The 21,868-nt window shown below is 47.7% G+C and overlaps 1 protein-coding gene across 3 annotated transcripts; it reads left to right on the top strand.

Moving 5' to 3' along the window:
- Positions 1–190: 190 nt before the first annotated feature.
- SERPING1 (serpin family G member 1) lies at positions 191–14,825 on the top strand. 3 transcript variants are annotated; one of them, XM_005660873.4, is made up of 8 exons: positions 191–246; positions 750–830; positions 1,786–2,251; positions 4,683–4,817; positions 6,457–6,660; positions 6,855–6,994; positions 12,994–13,213; positions 14,328–14,825. In XM_005660873.4, exons 2-8 carry the CDS (start codon positions 774–776, stop codon positions 14,579–14,581), a joined length of 1,476 nt encoding a protein of 491 aa, XP_005660930.1. In that variant the 5' UTR covers positions 191–246; positions 750–773; the 3' UTR covers positions 14,582–14,825.
- Positions 14,826–21,868: the final 7,043 nt, after the last annotated feature.

The following is a 21,868-nucleotide window of genomic DNA, read 5'->3' as shown; positions in this document are numbered from 1 at the left end:
AAGGGGCTTTGGGCTACATTCCAGAACTTGCTTGCAAAGCTGGACCAAGTGGTTCGTCCCATCCTGATTTACAGGAATTCACACCAGTGATCAATCATCCTTAATTTGTAACTGGGCAGTGTCCTGGGCCAGCCAATAGCTGAGACCCAACCCCCCACCCCCCACCCCACCCCACCCTCCCTGACCCTGTGAGACTGTCCACTCAGTCGGCTCTGAAGCTGCCCAGTGACCAGGAGTGGGGAGCAGGTTTGGTGCTGGGTCTGGGGGAGTTGGGGGAAGGAGCTCTCTTCATCCTCCTCGCCTTCTTTCCCTCCCCCAGTGCCGCTTAATCTCTGCAGACCTAGTAGGCTTGCTGCCACCTAGGCTTCTGCCTCCACCCCCCTTCCCCTCCATCTCCATCCCCAGGGCTGCCGTGCCCAGCCCCTCTGGACCTCCCCTCCTCCCCCTGGCCCGGCCTCATTGTTTGGCTAAAGCAGGACCCTCTGGATGGAACAGATGGACGGAGACCCGGGTCCGGGGCGGGGGAGGAAGGGCCAGCCGGTGCCGGGAAAGGGAAGCGGTTTTGGGGAAAACAAAACAGGGGGAGGAGCCAGGGAGAAGGTGGCCCCGGGAGGGAGGCGGGAGGAGGGGGAATTCGCAGAGAGGGGCTCGGGCCTGGAATGGAATGAGGGCGGGCCCAGGGGTGGGGTAGTAGGAGGCCCCCTAGGCCCGAGGCTTGGAGCTGGCACCGACGCTGCCTGGCCCTGCAGGTCCGGGCTGACGTCGCCGCCCAGATGGCCTTCAGGCTGACCCCGCTGACCCTCCTGCTGCTGCTGCTGCTGCTGGCTGGGGTGAGTGGCCCCTTCCTGGGGTGGGGGTGGGAAGTGGGGGTAGGGGTCGGGGCTGAGGATTAACCCTTCAGGCTCCGGAGAATGAGGAGAGCTCCTTTTGGGATTAGCAAATGTGACCCTCGCACAGGAGTTCGTACAGAACGTGGAAAAAGCGGCGAACTCAGGCCCAGGCAAGGTCTAATTCTGACTCGCTATGGTGCCGGCTGTGCTGGCCTTGAGCCAGTTACTTCTCCGAGCCTGCCTGCCCTGATTCACAAAATGGAGAAATAAAGCAGAAGGATCAAAGAGGGCAAGGAGAGGGACAGCATTTTTTGATATTAAAATCGAGGGTTTGGGGAGTTCCCTCGTGGCTCATTGGGTTAAGTATACGGCAGTCGCCACTGCTGTGGCTCTGATTCCAAATGTGGCATGGGTTCGATCCCTGGCCAGGGAATTTTCAGATGCGGCAGGCATTGGCCAAACAAAAAACAAAAGCGAGGGGTTTGTTCAGGAAAACTGCGTTGTGAGGGTGGGGAGGTGGGCTGCCGAGACCTAAGCTCTCCACAGCGGTCTGGGAGGTCAGGGGGAACAGATGAGCCCAGGAGAAAGGTGGGTGGTACTTTGGCCTGTGCGTTCAGGGCACGTGTGGAAGCTGGCATTGGCACTGGCCTTGGAGATGCATCAGATGATGTACTCAAGGGGTCTGGCATCAGAGACCAAAGTTTGACATCTAGTTTTGCCTCCTGCTTCTGTAAGAGTCTGGGTAGTTAGTTCATATATCTTTTTTCTCAGTGAAATGGGATAATCCATGCATGGTCTGAAAGAATTAGCGGTGGTGGCTCCAGGGCAGGCCCCTCTCCCACCAGCCTTTCCCGAGAATAATTCTCTGGTATCCCACCTTCTCTTCCTGTGTTGAGTGTATGAAGGGCATTGTGCCTTAAAATGGAAGAAAGAAAGAAAGTCTCTTGAACCACAGGATAGAGCCTCCTCAACCCTGAATGATGTCAGCCACGTGGATCCAGGGAGCTCGGAAGAAGGGAAAAATGAAGGTGATATCGCAAAGGGAGATATTTCCAAGATTGTATCCATTCAACCCACCAAGAGCTCTTCCATCTTCCCAACCAACCTGACCATCGTAACAACCAGTGCCACCCAGCCCGTCAACCAGTCCACCACTCAACCCATCGAACCAACTACCCTGCCCACCACCAAGCCCTTCTTGACCACTACCGAGCCCTTCTTGCCCACTACCAAGCCCTTCTGCCCAGTGCCTTCCATCTCCTGCCCCGAGGAGAGTCATTCAGCAGAGGCCGTGCTGGGGGAGGCTTTGACCGATTTCTCCGTGAGGCTCTACCATGCTTTTTCGGCAATAAAGAAGGCAGGGACCAACATGGTCTTCTCCCCATTCAGCATCGCCAGCCTCCTCACCCACGTCCTGCTCGGTAAGAACTCGGACTGTGTTGTCTCTAGGGCATATGTTAGATGTTCCCATGATGGGCCTATCTACCTGGAGACCTGCAAAGCTTCCTCAGGAAGGAAGCTATAAAATTGGGCTATCTTGGGGGAGGGAATCTTTTTATTCTCCAACATTCATTGATTCTTTCATTTAGCAATGATTTCAGAGGCACGATGGCTTATAAAATCCTATGGCCTATACAAGAACATATACAATAAAGTACCATCTCCCAACTGTGGTTCAACGTAAGGCGATAAGGAAGATGAATTAGAAGGATGTAGGGAGTTCCCACTGTAGCTCAGTGGGTTAAGAACCCCACTAATCTCCATGAAAATGTGGTCTGATCCCTGCCTTGCTCAGTGGGTTAAGGATCTGACGTTGCTGAAAGCTGGTCACAGATGTGGCATTGCTGTGGCTGTGGTGTAGGCTGGCAGGTGCGAATACCATTCAGCTGCTAGCCCGGGAACTTCCATATGCTGCAGGTGTGGTCCTAAAAAGAAAAAGAGAGAGAGAAGGATGTAGAGTAGAATCACAATAGTGTTGCTTTTTAGCTGTGTGACCTTGGGCAAACCGCTTAACTTCTCTAAGTCCTTGTGTGTAAAATGGAAATGGTTGTAGTTACCTAAAAAAAATTAAGCAGATGGCCCAGTGCCTGACTTGGTAGGACATCAAAATGTTAATCCCTCTGCATTCCTGAGAGACAACTGTCAAGTGCCATGGGGTAATTACCGTAGGAATGGCACAAAGTGCTCCAGGCAGTGGGGACAGAGCTGTCGCTCCAAGGAGTTATTCCAGGAAGGCTGCTAGAGACAGTACAGTGAGCTCATAAGAGCCTTTCTTCTGGAGTCCCAGAATCCTAACACCCCTAGCCTGTACCCACTAGATGCCAGGAGCACCCCACTCCCAATTATGACAACCAAAATGTGTCCAGACATGGCCAGATGTCCCTTAGGAGGCACATTACAGTTGGTTGGTTTTAGTTAATTTCTTTTTCTCTGTTTTTGTTAGTTTCTTTATTGCCCAAAGATATGGCTTGACTCCTTTCTCCAGCCTCCATTTACTAACTCTGTGATCTTAAAATGAGTAAATTGCTTACTCACTCAAACCTCAGTTTTCTCATCTGTGAAATAGGGATCGTAATTGTCCTTCCATAAAAGGGTTATTGTGAAGAGTCAATGAGATAAGACAGGAGAAGCACGAGTTAAGAGCTTCATAAATTTTACCCACAACAAGAAGATATGTACAATGAATGTTTAATAATAAATAACAGGGAGTTCCCGTCGTGGCGCAGTGGTTAACGAATCCGACGAGGAACCATGAGGTTGCGGGTTCGGTCCCTGCCCTTGCTCAGTGGGTTAAGGATCCGGCGTTGCCGTGAGCTGTGGTGTAGGTTGCAGACGCGGCTCGGATCCCGCTTTGCTGTGGCTCTGGCGTAGGCCGGTGGCTACAGCTCCGATTGGACCCCTAGCCTGGGAACCTCCATATGCCGCGGGAGCGGCCCAAGAAATAGTAACAACAACAAAAATAAATAAATAAATACATAACAGAAAGAGTATCAACCACCCATCCACTTTTATGATTCTCTGTCTCCTCTTAATAGTGATCTGGTGTCACTGCCTATAGAATGAAACTTTGTAAACCCAAATCAACTAAGTAATAGTTAATGTGGGCAGGCAGTGATTGGACCAGGCTTTGGATGATGAGTAGTATTTAAAAAAAATATTTTTTAATTAAAGTATAGTTGATTTACAATGTTGCGAATAGTTGGGGAATTCCTGTTGTGGCACAGAGGAAATGAATCCAACCAGTATCCATGAGGATGTGGATTCAATCCCTGGCTTTGCTCAGTGGGTTAAGGATCCAGCATTGCTGTGAGCTGTGGTGTAGGTTGCAGACGCAGCCTGGATCCTGCATTGCTGTGGCTGTGGCTTAGGCCAGTAGCTACAGCTCCAATTTGACACCTAGCCTGGGAACTTCCATATGCTACCGCGGATACAGCCATAAAAAGACCAAAAAAAAAAAATTAGGTAGAAGGAGCTCTCCAGTAGTGCCGTGGGTTAAGGATCCAGCGTTGCCACTGCAACGGCTTGGGTCACTGCTGTGATATCAGCTCAGTCCTTGGCCCAGGAATGTTCACATGCTGCATGCACAGCCAATAAATAAATACATACATAAGTAGATAAATAAAATCAGGTCGAAAAATGGAGAGAGAAAATATTCAAAGCCCTAGAAAATCCTCTGATAATTCATAATTCCCCACCCTTCTCTTTCTGACATGTGTTATCTTCCCAGACTCCTCTAGCTCTGATGATGTATGATTTCCCCACCCATCCCAGTGTGGTCCCTCAACCCTGGCCCCCAGTGGTGCTGTCCTCCACTCCTCCTGCAGTTCCCCTCATCTCAGCTGTTTCTTTCAGGGGCTGGGGACGAAACCAAGGGAAACCTGGAGAACCTCCTCTCTTACCCCAAAGACTTCACCTGTGTCCACCAGGCCCTGAAGGCCTTCAGGTCCGAAGGCTTCACCTCAGTCTCTCAGATCTTCCACAGCCCAGGTGAGTGCCCTGGAAGGAAGGCCGGTGCCGAGCAGGGTCCTCAGGATTTTGATGGAGACCCAGCACTGGGGGAAGAGAGGACAGAGGGAGTTTAGGACTGGAATGTGGGGATGCAGGGCAGGGCCTCAGATAGATCAGGTGGCTTCACTGCTGAGACCTTGGGCAAGTCATTGGGATTCATCAGCTCTGTTTAGAGCAAGAATGTCCTTCTTGGTTCAGTCATAGATAGGGCGAGAGGGCTCTAGACATAAAACAGGCAAAAAATGTTTGCTAATCTTGGTTCAGGGGAGTCTTGGGACTCCTGTTCTCTGTGCTTTGTGCTTTTGTGTTATATGAATTGGTCATCATTTACCTGCATTACATTATTAGCTAGGTGAGAAGAGCAATAAGCTTCCAAAATGATCTCATGCAGTTATTTCAGATTTTATCCCCCAGAGCCCTAGGGCTCTGCAGAGCTGCTGCAAGAGTCCTGGTGGGAGTGAGAAGTTAGGGAAGTTGAGTGGGGAGTGACCACTTAACCCCCAGGCCACTGGGGAACTCCAGCCAGAGCTCTCTCGTATAATGGGCTTCAGATATGACTATATTTGAAATCTTAATTCTACCGAGTTTGAAAATTACAGATTTGGTGTGATACCCTCTTCAAATAAGGGGAGGAAAAATTCCTGTCTTTTTTTCTTTTTTTTTTTTTAAACTATAAAGGCAATACTTGGAATTCCCTGGTGGCCCAGTGGGTTGAGGATCCAGTGTTGTCACTGCTGTGACTTGGGTTTGGTCCAGGGCTGGGAAGCTTCTGCATGCTGCAGGAGGGGAAAAAAAAAAAAAAAAAAAAAAAAAAAGCTGGAATTCCTGCTGTGGCTTAGCAGGTTATGAACCAGACTAGTATCCATGAGGATGTGGGTTCCATCCCTGGCCTTGATCAGTGGGTTAGGGATCCGGCATTGCCGTGAGCTGTGGTGTAGGTCACAGATGAGGCTTGGATCTGCAGCTCTGATTCGACCCATATGCTATAGGTGCGGCCCTAAAAAAGCAAAAAAAAAAAAGCAAAAAACAACAAAAAAAAACTTTTTAGAGATGGGAAAAATAGAGCTCAGAGGTATTCAAGAAACATTGCATGTATTTATTTGCTATCAATCAGTTTTCTTCTGTCTTGCTAGTTTGGTGGAAAGTGCAACTGCATTCAATACTATGTATTTAGTCCAGGAAAAATTTCTCTTTCAAATGCTTATTTTCTTTAGTGGACCCAGGCTTCGGAGAGCAAAACCCAGGAAGTCATCAGAGCCTTCCACTGAGGCTGGAAGGCAGAGTCTGTTTCCTGCTGAATTAAGGGAAGAAAAGGGGGAAAATACAGGCAAATGGGAGTAAGATCTCAAAGAGTTCCTTTGCCAAGTCACGGTCACATGGCGAATAGAGTCAGCAAAGGCCTAGGATGACCTCTCCTGCTCTTAGCTCAGGATTTGCCTTCTCTGGGCCTTATTTAGCTCAGCTGTAGGATGTGGGGCTGGACCCCTGCTCTGACATGCTGTCTTCATTGGAGCAAGTGGAAAGGGTGATGGGAAACCAGCTCCCTTTCCAGGCCTGCTCTTGGAAGAGGAGAGAATGTTCAGGAAACTCATGCCTCCCTCTCTTAACCCAATGCCAGACCTGGCCATAAGGGACACCTTCCTGAATGCCTCTCAGAGCCTGTATGGGAGCAGCCCCAGAACCCTGGGAAATGACAGTAATGTCAACTTGGAGCTCATCAATGCCTGGGTGGCCGAGAAGACCAACCACAGAATCAATCAGCTGCTGAACAGCCTGCCGTCTGAAACCCGCCTTGTCCTCCTCAATGCCATCTACCTGAGTGGTAAGGAGGCCCTGGACCAGGATGTCTCCCCATCCCAAGTCCTCCTTCTCCTCCTGGCTTAAAACCCACCCCACCTCAGAGGCCACAACCAGATCCCACGGTACCTGTCCCAGCCCTTGCTAACAGACCCTTGAACGCCCCTCCATCCTCTCCCCACCCGCTTTAGAGTAACCCTGCCCCACTCTTCCCTCTAGCCAAGTGGAAGGTAATGTTTAATCACAAAAAAACAAGTTTGGAGGCCTTTTACAGCAAATCCTCTGAGATAAAAGTGCACATGCTGACTAGCAAGAAGTACCCTGTGGCCCATTTCACAGACCCGACTTTGAAGGCCAAGGTAAGTTCTTGGCTCTTCCCACTTCTGCTTCAGAGTCTCTTGCGTGTCTTGATTTCTTTTCTGCTACCATCAGTTTGGGGCACACCCTTACTAATTCATCCTTTCTTCTCCTTCCACCTCTATTTCCACCCTATCTTTTCTCTCTCTCCCCTCTCCAGCCTTGGCCGAGGCAGGCATTGTATATTTGAGATTGGAGAGTAGGATTCTAAAGTTTCTTCATGTATCTCTACTGCAATAAATGGCAAAAAGTGAGTCATGTTCCTATTCTGTGCCTCTGTTTCTCTTTCCAGTCAACCTACCAGTAGACCCTGCTGCCTTAGTAATCCTCTGTGGGTGGGTGTGTATCTGTGTATAGATAGCACGCATCTATATGTGTACACCCGTCTGGGTGTATCCATGTGTTCATGCATGTGGTAAGTGCATGTGTTAAATGGCTTAAGGTCCTTAGCAGAAATTACACAGTATGTGTTTTTTTTTTTTTTTTTTGGTCTTTTTAGGGCTGCACCCAAGGCATATGGATGTTCCCAGGCTAGAGGTTGAGTCAGAGCTGTAGCTGCCAGCCTACACCACAGTTCACAACAATGCTGGGTCCTTAACCCACTGAGCAGGGCCAGGGGTCAAACCCACTTCCTCATGGATGCTGGTGGGTTCCTTAACCGCTAAGCCACAGTGGGAACTTCAGAACAGTATGATTTCAATGGATGAGGAGGGAGGGAAGATAGAATATGGAGCCCAGAAGATTCTAGTTAGTGAACTGTCTCATACCCAGTGACCAGATATTTCTGCCTTGTTGGGACAGCAAGACACAGACCTATGAGAAGGAAAACAATGGGAAATACCCAGTGGCTTAGTACTGGGCTGAGAAGTAAAGGATCTGTTCTGGAACATGCCAGGCTTATTTCCCCACAGGAGCTTTCCCCAGCTTTTCTCTGTCTGGACCCTCTTCCCTCCGATTTTCACATCACTTGTTCCTTCTGCTCATCCGGGTGTCAGCGAAAAGCCCACCTTGGCAGAGAGGCCTTCCCCCTCCTGAAAGTAGCCTCCTCTTGACCCTGTAACATCACCTGGTATTATTATAGCCTTGGTACTTATCACTCTCTGAAATTATGTGGTGTATTTGCTTATTTGACTGCTGTATTGTCTGTCTCGCTGAGATATTATCTCTTTCCTTCAGAACAGAGAGCTTACCTGTTTTCTTTCCTACTATATCCTCAGGGCTTAGAACAATGCCATATGTAATAATAAGTGCTTGTTATGTTTGCTGAATAAATAAATGAATTCCACTTTAAATGAATTTGATGGAAGTTGCTAAAGGGAGCAACTCAGGATGAGTAGCTAGGAAGACTTCCTACGGAGGTTGCTTTTGACCATTCTTAACCATTCACGCATTTTACTTCTTTCTTTGTCTTTTTTTTTTTTTTTTTTTTTTTTTTTTTTTGTCTTTTTAGGGCTGCACCCACGGTATATGGAAGTTCCCAGGCTAAGGGTTGAATCAGAGCTGCAGCTGCTGGCCTACACCACAGCCACAGCAACACGGGATCTGAACTGTGTCTGCAACCTGCACCACAGCCACAGCAACACCAGATCCTTAATCCACTGGGCAAGGCTAGGGATCAAACCCACATCATCACAAACACTGTCAGCTTCCTAACCCACTGAGCCACAATGGGAACTCCAGATTCATGCATTTTTCCGCCCTTCTTACCACCCCTCCCTATACAATGAATTTGAACATTCCCAACAATTTAACAACAATTTAACAGAGCTAGAACAACATGCTCTTTTTAATGTAAAAAAAAAGGGGGGGTTTTAATGTAAAAGGAGGAGTTTTATGCACTATTTACAGCTCAATGGTTTTTAAACAAATACTTGTTTTAATATATAATATTATAAATTCAAAATCAAATTTTACCTAAGCCTTTAAATTTTAAGCTGACTTTGCTATATTATTTATAATAATTTTAGTAAAAAACTCTTTCATTTGTTCTTCAGTTAAGTAAGCCACATGGAACGGATTAAACTCCTTTAAACCATTTGTTTCACTTACAAATATGGTTCATTAATATTCCCATAAGCATTTTGAACTTATGTATATGCTTTTAAAATATACTTTATACATTTAATATACTTGATTTTCTTTCTTAGCATGCAAATACCTGACAGAACAGAATTACAATCCTGCTTGGCCATATCTTCCTAGCACCTAAAGCCCACTTGTGAATCGAAAATTAAATTTGGGAGTCCCCACTGTAGTGCAGTGGGTTAATGATCCAGCTTGTCTCAGTGGCATTGCTGTGTTTTTTTGTGTTTGCTTTTTAGGGCTGTGCCTGCAGCACATGGAGGTTCCCAGGCTAGGGGTCCAATCAGCTACAGCTCCTGGCCTATGCCACAGCCATAGCAATGCCATAGCCAAGCAGCATCTGCAAGCTGTACAGCTCACGGGAACGCCGGATCCTTCACCCGCTGAGCGAGGTCAAGGATCAAACCTGCCTCTTCATGGATCCTAGTTGGGTTCATTAACCCCTGAGCCACGACAGAAACTCCAGCATTGCTGGTTTGATCCCTGGCCTGGCACAGTGGGTTAAGGATCTGGCATTGCCACAGGATGTGGCTCAGATTCGATCCATGGCCGGGAGATTTCCAGAGGCTGTGGGTGTGGCTGAAAAAAGGAAAAAGAAAAAATTAAATTTGGAGTTCCCATCCTGGCTCAGTGGAAACGAATCCAACTGGGAACCACGAGGTTGCAGGTTTGATCCCTGGCCTCGCTCAGTGGGTTAAGGATCCAGCTTTGCCGCAAACTGTGGTGTAGGTCGCAGACGTGGCTCGGATCTGGCGTTGCTGTGGCTGTGGTGTCGGCTGGCAGCTATAGCTCCGATTGGACCCCTAGCCTGGGAACCTCCATATGCTGCAAGTGCAGCCCTAAAAAGACCAAAAAAGTAATAATAATTAAATTTGAAGAGTAAAACAACTTTCAGCCAGCACTTCAACATCATTCTCACACTGAATGACATAATCCCACCCAGTCTTGTTCAAATCACAATTTACTTTGTCATTCCCATACTTCCTTCTGAATTTCCCTGGAACTTAAAAGAGTATTTCCCCAACTAAGGGATGTAGGTTTACCAACTCAGGTATACGGATGGTACCAGCTGGAAAATTCCAGACCACAACATGGTAATTTTTTTGGTCAGAGAGGCAGGGTCCATAGCCTACTGGCATGAGGGGTATGTACTGCCGGCTAAGTGTACCTTCTTTAGAGCCTCTGTCAATAGGGACCCCATGTCCAGCCTCTTCAGTTGATAAATGGGCTTACAACCTTCTTCTTCTGGGCCATTTAAAAAAATGTTATTGTATATATTTGACTTAACCATGTAGTGTTAGTTTCAGGTGTGCAGCAAAATGAATCAGTTACACATAAACATACATCCATTTTTTTTTTCAGATTCTTTTCCCTATAGGTTATTACAGAATACCGAGTAGAACTCTCTGTGCTATATAGTAGGCCCTTGTTAGTTAATGTTTTTTGGTCTTTTTTTCAGGCCACATCCACGGGATATAGAAGTTCCTAGGTTAGGGGTTGAATTGGAGCTGCAGCTGCCAGCCTGCACCACAGCGACAGGAACGTGGGATCCGAACCACATCTGTGACCTACACCACAGCTCATAGCAATGTGGAGTCCTTAACCCACTGACTGAGGCCAGGGACCGAACCCAAATCCTCATGGATACTAGTTGGGTTCATTACCACTGAGCTGCATTGGGAACTCCTAGTTAATTTTTTTTAATAATTTTTTTTTATGGCTGCACCTGCAGCATATGGAAGTTCTCAGGCCAGGGATTGAATCCAAGCCGCTACCGCAATCTATGCCACTGCAGTTGGATTCTTACCGAACTGCACCACATCAGGAACACCTAGTTATCTATTTTATATATAGTAGTATGTGTCTGTGAAGCCCAAACTCTTTATTTATCTCTCCCTCCCCACGTTTCCCCTTTTGTAACCATGAATTTGACTTTGAAATCTGTGAGTGTGTTTCTGTTTTGTAAATAAGCTCATTTCCATCTTTATTTTGGCTGCAGCTTGATGTGGGATCTCAGTTCCCAGACCAGGGATTGAACCCAGGTTGCAGTGGTGAAAGTGCTGAGTCCTAACTTCTAGACCACCAAGGAACTCCTATATTATTTTTTAATTAGTTTCCACATATAAGAGAGATCATATGATATTTGTCTTTCTCTGTCTGATTTACTTCACCTTGCATGATAATCTCTAGACCCATCCATGTCGCTGTAGATGGCATTATTTCATTCCTTTTCATGGCTGAGTAATATTCCATTGTGTATATGTACCATATCTTCTTTATGCATTCCCCTACCAATGGACATTTAGGTTGCTTCCATGTCTTGGCTATTGTAAACAGTGCTGAAATTTATGAGCCATCTTTTCAAGTTCCAACAGTCTATTGTTTTCAGCTAATGGCTTCATGGTCCAATTGAATTCTAGATTATTCTTGTCCATCTCTCAACCCCAACCATAATACCGTTTTCTTATGTCTTGTTAAGTGTAGGGTTTCACAGTCTTGGCACGGTTGACATCTTGGCTTGGATAATTCTTTGTTACAAGGTGCTGTCTTGGGCATTGTAGGATTTAGCATCATTCCTGGCTTCTACCCACTAGATGCCAGTAGCACTGTGAGCCCCTGTTTCTGCCACCTCCAAGCACTGCCACATGTCCACTGGGGGCATACTTGCGCTGAGTTAAGAACACCCTTGTATTGGACCTGTGGGTCCTGCCTTTCTCTCATACTTTTCTCTGGCCACCAGTTTGTCCTTCTACCGGCGTATTGGAAAGGGAGGCTAGGATCTACTTTTACACGACCTTGACTGTCAGACCAAGAGGTTTATACTTAATCTCATAGGCAGTGAAAAGCCATCAAAAGTCTTGGGAGTTCCCTAGTGGCCTAGCAAGTTAAGGATCTGGTGCTGTGGCTTGGGTCGCTGCTGTAGTGCAAGTTTGATCCCTGGCCTGGGAGCTTCCGGGTACCATGGGCACTGCCAAAAAAAAGTCTTTAAAAGGACCGACCTGAGGAGTTCCTGACATGGTTCAGTGGTTAACAAATCTGACTAGGAACCATGAAGTTGCGGGTTCGATCCCTGCCCTTGCTCAGTGGGTTAAGGATCCAGCGTTGCCATGAGCTGTGGTGTAGGTTGCAGACGCGGCTCGGATCCAGCGTTGCTGTGGCTCTGGCGTAGGCCGGTGGCTATGGCTCCGATTAGACCCCTAGCCTGGGAAGCTCCATATGCCGTGGGAGCAGCCCAAGAAATGGCAAAAAGACAAAAAGACAAAAAAAAAAAAAAAAAAAAAAAAAAAGGACTGACCTGATAACTGTGGTGGTACATTATACACAACATACCTGAGAGGAAGAAAACAGGGCTCAAAGAGATCAAATTCTTGCCTGTATTACAGAGCTAATCAGTAATAAAATCAGGGAGTTCCCGTTGTGTCTCAGAGGGTTAAGAACTCAACTACTATCCATGAGGAGGTGGGTTTGATTCCTGGCCTTGCTCAGTGGGTTAAGGATCCGGCGTTGCCATAAGCTGTGGTGTAGGTTGCAGATGTGGCTTGGATCCTGCGTTGCTGTGGCTGTGGTGTAGGCCAGCAGCTGTGGCTCTGATTCAACCACTAGCCTGGGAACCTCCATATGCCGCACATGCAGCCATAAAAAGAAAAAAAAATTAGAGTCAGGATGTGATCTCAGCCTATGAGATCAGACATTCGTGCTCATTCCTCTGCATCTCACCAGCACAGAGTTAGACCAGCACCCTTTACCCAGCTGGCACCCCCATCTCATGGCAAAGTTTAGGAGCCTTGTTCTGTCTGCTGCTTTTTGAAACGGAATGGATGGTCTCAGCTGACTGGAGATCAGCCTTGGGACCCAGAGGGTAAGAGCCAGGCGAGAGCTGGGGTCAGGAGCCTGATAAGGTGCCTCTCTTACTCTGCAGGTGGGCCGACTGCAGCTGTCTCACAACCTGAGCTTGGTGATCCTGGTGCCCCAGACCTTGAAACACCGTCTGGAAGACATGGAGAAGGCCCTCAGTGCCCCTGTCTTCAAGGCTGTCATGAATAAGCTGGAGTCGACCAAGTTCTATCCCACTCACTTCATGATGCCTCGCATCAAAATAAAGGGCAACCAGGACATGCTGCCAATCATGGAGAAATTGGGTGAGCCCTGGCAGCTTGGGGTTGACCCTAGGCCATCAGAGGAGAAGAGGTTGCTGTAGGGGATGGGGTGGGGGCGGGCCTTAAAAGTCTTTTTTCACATCCATCATCTCAGGTGGTCCCTCAACCCTCTGAGTTAGAGGGGCAGGCAGTCCCACTGGATTATTAAGGAAGCTGAGACTCGGAAAGTTCGCATGACTTCCTCAAGGTCCCTTGAGCTAATTGGAAGTGAGCCAGAACCCCAGACCAGGCCTCCAGCCCTCCCAACTGTTTCCTTATGGTTTCTTATGACACAGACCCTGGGAACAGGTGACCGAGGTGGGGTGGATACTCTTCCCTCAGAGACATTGCATCAAACTCAGCTACCCCCTGGAATATGCAAGAAGCTCTCTAGGTAAAAGGGTCTGAAGGCTTCTGAGTTTAGGAGAAGCAACAGATACTCCATTTCCTACCTTTGGACCTCACTTCCTGACCTCTGACCTCCTATCCAAATATATCACTTCATTTTCTGCTCTAGAACTTGATTCTACTAATAGATGATCTAGGTTCCTAGTGTATGAATCCCACCCTTGTATATGACCTCGCTGGAAAACATATGTCCTCTTTCTGATATATTACCCCACTCCCAAGGTCCTTGTTGATAAAGAAGCCACAGAGTCACTTTTCAGGGTTTGGGGGGCTGGGGGCAAGACCTCTCACCACTTGAGAGAAAGTAGTGATTGAAGTAAAGATGGTACCCTGAACTGAACGAGAAGGCATGATATCTAATTGGATAAAGGGGAAGAGGGGCGTTCCTGCTGGGGCGCAATGAGATCTGTGGGGTCTCTGGAGCGCTGAGACATAGGTTTCCTCCCTGGCCTGGCACAGTCGGTTAAGAATCCAGCGTTGCTGCAGCTCTGGTGTAGGGTTGCAACTGCAGCTCAGATCTGATCCCTGGCCTGGGAAGTCCATATGCCGCGGGGTGGCCAAAAAAGGAAAACACACACATACAAAGAGGAGGAGGAAGAGAGTATTGGAACTTGGGAGCAACCCAGAAAATTCAGGACAGGTGTCTCCAGCAGCCGAGGGGTTTGTGCTGGCCTTAGACTCATGTTTTTTTTCTCTGATTATGCCCTAGAATTCTTTGACTTTACCTACGACCTCAACCTGTGTGGGCTGACAGAGGACGCAGATCTGCAGGTTTCTACGATGCAGCACCAGGCCATGCTAGAGCTGATGGAGACGGGGGTGGAGGTGGCAGCAGCCTCGGCCTTCTCTGTGGCCCGCAGTTTGCTGGTCTTTGAAGTGCAGCAGCCCTTCCTTTTCGTGCTCTGGGACCAGCATCACAAGTTCCCTGTCTTCATGGGGCGGGTGTATGACCCCAGGTCCTGAGACCTGCGGGGGGCCAACTAGGGCAAGTCCTTCCCCTCTGGCTTCAGCTCTCTTGGTTGCAGCTCTGGACTTGCCCCCAGCCACCTCCCGCCTCAGGTCTGCCCTCCACCTGAAAGGCTCCCCGGGGGTCTGGTGAGGGGACCTGCTTCTACCATCCCTTCCCTGTGACTCTCTAAAGCACTTTTTGCAGCTTCCTCTGGTACAAATACAGCAGACTCTACAAATAAAACCTGGCAGTCCTTGACTTCCTCTCTCATTTGCCTTTGAATTTTAGAAGACAAGGGCTTCCATGTCCCCTGTATCAGCTAGCTATTGCCGTGTAACAAGTGATTCCAAACGTAATGGCTTAAAACAGCAACCATTTATCATTTAACGGAAGTCTTGGGATTGGGGCCGAGTGGTCTTGCGGAGCTGGGCTAGACCTGGCTGACTTTCCCTGGGCTGGATCATACACCTGTAGTTGGTGGGTTGGTGGGGGCAGTGAGTGATCTCTGAGGGCCTCAGCTGGAACACTTTGGTGCGTCTCTGTGTGTCTCCTGCATCCTTCCAGCAGTGCTAGGGTGCAGTGGCTGCTCTCTAGGGTGAGGAGTCAAGGATAGGCAGTCTTTCTCATCCACTGCACCTCTGCTTGCATCAAGTTTACCACTGTCCCATCAGCCAAAGCAAGGCACGTGGCCAGATCTGGCGTTGGCGTGGAAAAGCACTACAAAGGAACTTAGAGTCATTAACTGGGGACTTTTCATGCAATCCATTTATCACAGCCCCCATCTCACTTATTTGTTTACAACAGCTGTGACAACAGTAATAACAGTAGCCAGCATTGTTGGGAACTCACACAGGCCGTCTGCTAAGAGCTTTGCAGACATTTAATCCTCACAACTAGGATTTGGAAGCACATCCCTAGGACTTGGGTCTGAGCACATAGCCTCTATCTTCTACAGCTCTGCCCTTCTATCTTTAAGTCCTGCCTTTTCTTCATATTTTATTTGGCCAAGCAACTTACTGAGTACCTAACGTGTCAGGCATTATGCTAAAATGCAGAGTGTATAAAAATGACTTAAACGTAGTTCCTTCCTTCGAAACTAGAAGTTCCCATTGTGGCTCAGCAGGTTATGAACCCAACTAGTATCCATGAGGATGCGGATTTGATCCCTGCCCTCGCTCAGTGGATTAAGGATCTGGCGTTACTGTGAGCTGTGTTGTAGGTTGCAGACACAGCTCAGATCCCGCATTGCTGTAGCTATGGTGTGGGCTGGCAGCTTCAGCTCTGGTTCAACCCCTAGCCTGGGAACGTCCATGTGCCACAGGTGTGGCCCAAAAAGAAAAACAAAATAAAACAAAACAAAACCTAAGTTTGTTGTGGGAGACAGAGAGGAAGATAGATTTTAACACAGAGAATTTTTTTAGTTTCTGAAGATGTCCCTAAATTTGTTTTCCTCATTTCCAACTTCTACTCCTAAACTCACCGATGTTCCAGCTCTTAGCGCTTCTGGCTCCCTCTTTCCCATCCCTTTTCCTTCTTATCCTGTCTTTTTGCCTCAGTCTCCTGTCTCTCCCTTTTCTTCCATCCCTCCCCCAGTGCATCTGTCTCCTCTTCCACTCTTGGCCTCTCATGTCAACCCTGACATGCCAACTGACTTTGGCTTTCGCCCTGCAGGTCTGGTCCTCCACCAGCTCTGTCACACACTCAGACGCTCAGGTTCCCAGCCACAACCAGCCCAGGCGTATGTCTACTCTCGCAGGACTACATGTGGGGATTCAGGCAGCAGTCCACAAACATTTCTCAAGCATCTGCCCTACATGGAGATTTGATTTTCAGATAGTCTCAACTTAGATCAAACTAGTCCTGCCTGAAATCTTCCTACGGGATAAGTGTTTTCTTTAAGATCATCAAAACCAACCTTACCTCCTTGCTGCACCCACCCTAGAGACTTCAGCCACCAGCAGGATCTGGCTTCCCTCTTCCCCCTCTTACAGGATACCCTGGTGATGGGAGAAATAGGCATGGGAGGGCAGTGTGGTAACTGACGTGCTCAAAGACTTGTAAGCCAGACCTGCAGCTCTCTGCTCTTTGGGCTGGTCTCCTTCTCTTGGCTTGAGCTCAGGGCTGAAACGAAGGGTGGGAGGTGACCCAAGCTTCCAGTGTGCTCTCTCTAGTTTGTGTTCTGGTTGAGGTCAGTGGTTTCAGAGAGGGGAAGAAAGAAGGCATGGCTCATCTCTTGCCCTGTCATTCACCTACCACTGCTTGCTTGCGGCTCTCAGGACGTGTTTAACGACCTGGATTCCCAGTGTGGACTGTTTTTGGGGCAAGACCTCAGGATGCCTGGTCCCAGGTCAGAGGACTTCCATGCAGCCAAATAAGAGTCACCCACATTTCACTGATAGCGGGCATGGGAGGGTCACCCACATCAGGCTTGCTTTGCAGAGTGATCTCAGCATGCCCTTCCCTTCTGGCCAATCTCTCAGGCTGCTAGGAAGAGGCTGATTCCGGTCTGAGGGACTCCTCCTGTGTTGATTTTTTTTTTTTTTTGCCATGCCCATAGCATGTGGAAGTTCCCAGGCCAGGGATCAAACTCCAGCCACAGCTGTAACCAGAGCTGCAGCAGTGCAGTGACAATGCCTGATCCTTAACCCTCTGTACCACTAGAGAACTCCTACACTGATTCTTTTTTTTTTTTTTTTTTTTTTTTTTTTTTGTCTTTTTAGGGCACATCCAAGGCATACGGAAGTTCCCAGGCTAGGGGTCAAATCGGAGCTGCAGCCTCCGGCCTACACCACAGCAACAGCTGCACAGGATCTGAGCCGCGTCTGAGATCTACACCACAGCTCACAGCAATGCCAGATCCTTAACCCACTGAGCGAGGCCAGGGATCAAACCCTCATCCTCATGGCTACTAGTCGGGTTCTCTACCGCTGGGCCACTAGGGAACTCACCTACACTGATTCTTATGCGAGGAACTGCTGAAAGCAATCACCTCCCATTTTAGGGAGATTCCCCCTCCTTGGGGAGGCCCTGACATGATAAAGACTGTGCCAACCCAGAATTTGAACAAGAAAGTGATCCTGATCCACGGGCTTAGAGCTTTCCAAGTTTTCTGAACCCTCCCCAGCACAGTTTGAGCCAGGTATTATTCCTGTTTATGAGATAAAGAAGCAGAAACTCAGAAAGATTAAGTAACTATCCAAAGGTCAACAGCTGTAAATTGACCCCATGTTGTCTGAATTGTACTAGGTGGCTTATTTGGCCAGGTTTATTTCATTTCCGCCCTAACTAGACTATAAATCAGATCTGTGGGGGTTTTGTTAATGCCCTTTGCCATACGCTCCGTCAAACCTATCAGAGTGTCTTACACTGAAAAAAAGAAAATCTGTCAAGTGAATGATTGAATGAATGAATCACCACATCCAGGTAGGGGGAAAGAGGAGATTCCTTTTTTCCTTTTTATCTTTTTTGGCAGCATGTGGAAGTTCCTGGGCCAGGGATCAAATCCAAGCTGCAGCTTTGACCTGCACCTGCAGCAACACTGAGCTTTAACCAGCTGCACCACTGTGGGAACGCCAAGAGGAGATTCTTATACATCTGGAAGGACCAGGAAAATCTGGGAGTGAAGAAAATTTAAATATTTTTTGTTGTGAAGCTTTTTGTTTGTTTGTTTAGCTTTTTAGGGCCACACCCTCGAGGTTCCCAGGCTAGGGGTCGAATCAGAGCTATAACTGCTGGCCTACATCACAGCCCGAGCAATGCAGATTCTTTTTTTTTTTTTTTTTCTGTCTTTTGTCTTTTTGTTGTTGCTGCTATTTCTTGGGCCGCTCCCGCGGCAGATGGAGGTTCCCAGGCTAGGGGTTGAATCGGAGCTGTAGCCACCGGCCTACGCCAGAGCCACAGCAACGCGGGATCCGAGCCGCATCTGCAACCTACACCACAGCTCATGGCAACGCCGGATCGTTAACCCACTGAGCAAGGGCAGGGATCGAACCCGCAACCTCATGGTTCCTAGTCAGATTCGTTAACCACTGCGCCACGACGGGAACTCCCCAGATTCTGAGCCATGTCTGCAACCTACACCACAGCTCATGGTAACACCGGATCCTTAACCCACTGAGAGAGGCCAAGGATCGAACCTGCATCCTCATGGATGCTAGTCACATTCGTTAACCACTGAGCCACAACAGGAACTCCGTGAAGATTTTCTTGTAAGAAAACACATGTCACTTTGGAGGGGGTTGTTTGTTTAAAACAATAAACATTTCTTTAGCTTGTGCATCACTGAGTCAATAAGGGCCTGGCAGGTTGAAGGTGGCCTTGGTTATATGCCTGCTGCAATCAGCTGGGAGAGGTTAGCTGGAAGGGCTGAGGAAAGGTTTGGTTTTGCTGGGCTTGATAGATTCTTCCCTAGAGCTGGAGCCTTGGCTGAGATGAATCAGCTGACCAGCTCTGCTCTATTTGGTCTCTTGTCTTCCAGGAGGCCGGTCTGGCCTTATTGAAATGGAGGTTACAGGGCTCTGAGAAAATGAGCAGAAACATGCATGGCCTCTTGAGTTTGAAGCTAGGAAGTAACAGACTATCACTCTGCCTCATTCTATCGGCCAAAGCAAGTCACCAGGCCAGCTTAGATTTGAAGAGTCAGGAAAATGTGTCCACTTTTAAAGAAAAGATCTGTAGATCTTTTCACTTTGCAGAGAGCATGCATATAAGGAAGCATGAATAATTGCGGCCACTTTTCCAGTCTACCACACTGGTCTTATGTACACGTAGAGAAAGCATTAGCAATGTTTGCCAGCAACTTGCTACTCTGAGATTTTCATTAAAGAATCAAGAACTTCAGAGTTCCCTTTGTGGCGCAGCGGAAATGAATCCGACTAGGAACCATGAGGTTGCAGGTTCGATCCCTGGCCTTGCTCAGTGGATTAAGGATCCAGTGTTGCCATGAGCTGTGGTGTAGGTCAAAGACGTGGCTCGGATCTGGCCTTGCTGTGGCTGTGGTGTAGGATGGTAGCTACAGCTCCAATTAGACCCCTAGCCTGGGAACTTACATATGCCTTGAGTGCGGCCCTAAAAAGACAAAAGAGAAAAAAAAAGAATCAAGAACTTTTGTCTAGGGAGTTCCCTAGTGGTCTAGTGGTCAGGACTTGGTGATTTCACTCCTGTGGCCCAGGTTCAATCCCTGGTCTGGGAAATGAGATTCAGCTGCTGCATGCTGTGGCCAAAAAAAATCAAAAAAACCTTTTTGTCTCTGTCTTTATAATATTAGAAACAACTTACTACGTGAAATTTCGTGTTGCTTGCATATAATTTTACTCTTCCTGGGAGTTCTCTTGTGGTGCAATAGGTTAAGGATCTGTTGCTGCAGCGGCTTGGGATGCAGCTGTGGCATGGGTTCAATCTCTGGCCTGGAAACTTCCACATGCCAAGGGATTCGGCCCCCCAAAATTCTTTTTACTCTTCCTTTTCTGCTATCTCTGTGGCTGGCATACTTCACAACCCCCAGGCCTCCACCCACAGGTGTCACTTTTGTGAAAAAAGACATGGGGCCATACATTCATAAACACACAAACTAAGACCCTCACCCTCTCCCAGCCTTACTCTGGGACAGGCAAAATTCTAGAGATCTGCTTCCCATTCCCAATGACACAATCCTCCACTCATGGGTTTGGTTGAGGGTGTCCTGAGAAAGAATCCTGAAGAGTGATCAGGACTGCATTGCAGTTAGTCCTTGCGGCCACATGGTGGCACTGTTGAAAGTTTGTCCTGTACAGACTCTTGGACACATGAGTGGTTCCAGATTCTTACACAGTGAAAGTGGGAATTTAAACTTTGATTCCAAAGTTAACAGTTTACACTTGTTCAGCTGCTCTTTCCAAAAGATCAATACGTTTAGGTTCTGCCTAAATTCCAGAAGGCTTTGGACCTGAGCCACATGCAGTGTCAGAATCAGCCTGGTCCCCTTAGGTCCTGGGTTGAGAACCAAAATAGCAGCAAAAAGTACCAAACATGCATTGAGCATTTATTCAGCTGAGAAATTTTCATGAGTTACATAATCTCATTTTTTTCTCTTTTTCTTTTGCTTGGGCTGCCACACGGCATATGGAGTCCTGGGGCCAGGGATCAGATCTGAGCTGCAGTTGTGACACAAGCCACAGCTGTGGCAAGACAAGATCCCTAACCTACTGTGCCAGTTTGGGAATCGAACCCGGATCCCGGCACTCCTAAGATGCCACCAATCGCGTTTCGCCACAGCAGGAACTCCCATAGTATCATTTAAGAGGAGATCATACTTTATGAAAAAGATACATTACTGAAGACATCAGATAGTTTGATTTACATAATTTAATGCTATATTTTTCCAGAAGAATACTTGTAAAAGGTAAGAAGTGGAATCTTCAACCACTGTAGAACATATTTGCCTCTGTGCTATTTTTTTATTTACCAAACCCGAAAAATCTCATGTTTCACAGAGTAGGCATTTCTAAATTAACTTCTTGGCATGTTATGACAGTTACTTGGGATTTTTCATAGTGTTTTATCATATCTAACTTCCATTACAAAGTTATTGATTTTGGAGAGTGTTCTCTGGCACCAACACCACCACTTAATGAACTCTAAAATAAACTCATTCCAGGATACGGGGAATATTTTAAATGACAATGTTGAATATTAGAATTATAGGCTAATAGCGCTTTAGTCACCAAGGTCACGATCAGAAATTGTGATACATAGGAGTTCCCGTCGTGGCGCAGTGGTTAACGAATCCGACTAGGAACCATGAGGTTGCGGGTTCGGTCCCTGCCCTTGCTCAGTGGGTTAACGATCCGGCGTTGCCGTGAGCTGTGGTGTAGGTTGCAGACGCGGCTCGGATCCCGCGTTGCTGTGGCTCTGGCGTAGGCCAGTGGCTACAGCTCCGATTCGACCCCTGGCCTGGGAACCTCCATATGCCGCGGGAGCGGCCCAAGAAATAGCAACAACAACAACCAAAAAAAGACAAAAAAAAAAAAAAAAAAAAAAAAAGAAATTGTGATACATAAACACAGTTTGACTCACCTTGATGGCAGTTATTTACTTTTGTCAGCTCAAGTGACGCTGTCATGGAGCAATAGTTGTAAACAGTCTACAAACTGCTTGGCACACCAATTTTGGTTTTTTTGTTTTGTTTTTCTTTGCTTTTTAGGGCCACACTCGCGGCCTATGGAAGTTCTCAGGCTAGGGGTCAAATCGGAGCTGCAGCTGCCGACCTACACCACAGCCGTAGCAACGCAGGGTCTGAGCCTCATCTTCAACTTACACCACAG

The sequence above is a fragment of the Sus scrofa genome, chromosome 2 (genome assembly GCF_054392235.1).
Source record: "Sus scrofa isolate SSC_HxYL_T2T_F1_AM1 chromosome 2, Sscrofa_HxYL_maternal_Yorkshire_Landrace_v2.0, whole genome shotgun sequence".
Classification (NCBI taxonomy): Eukaryota; Metazoa; Chordata; class Mammalia; order Artiodactyla; family Suidae; genus Sus; species Sus scrofa.
The sequence above is the reverse complement of the archived record's forward strand: the minus strand, read 5'-3'. Positions and strand labels throughout refer to the sequence as shown.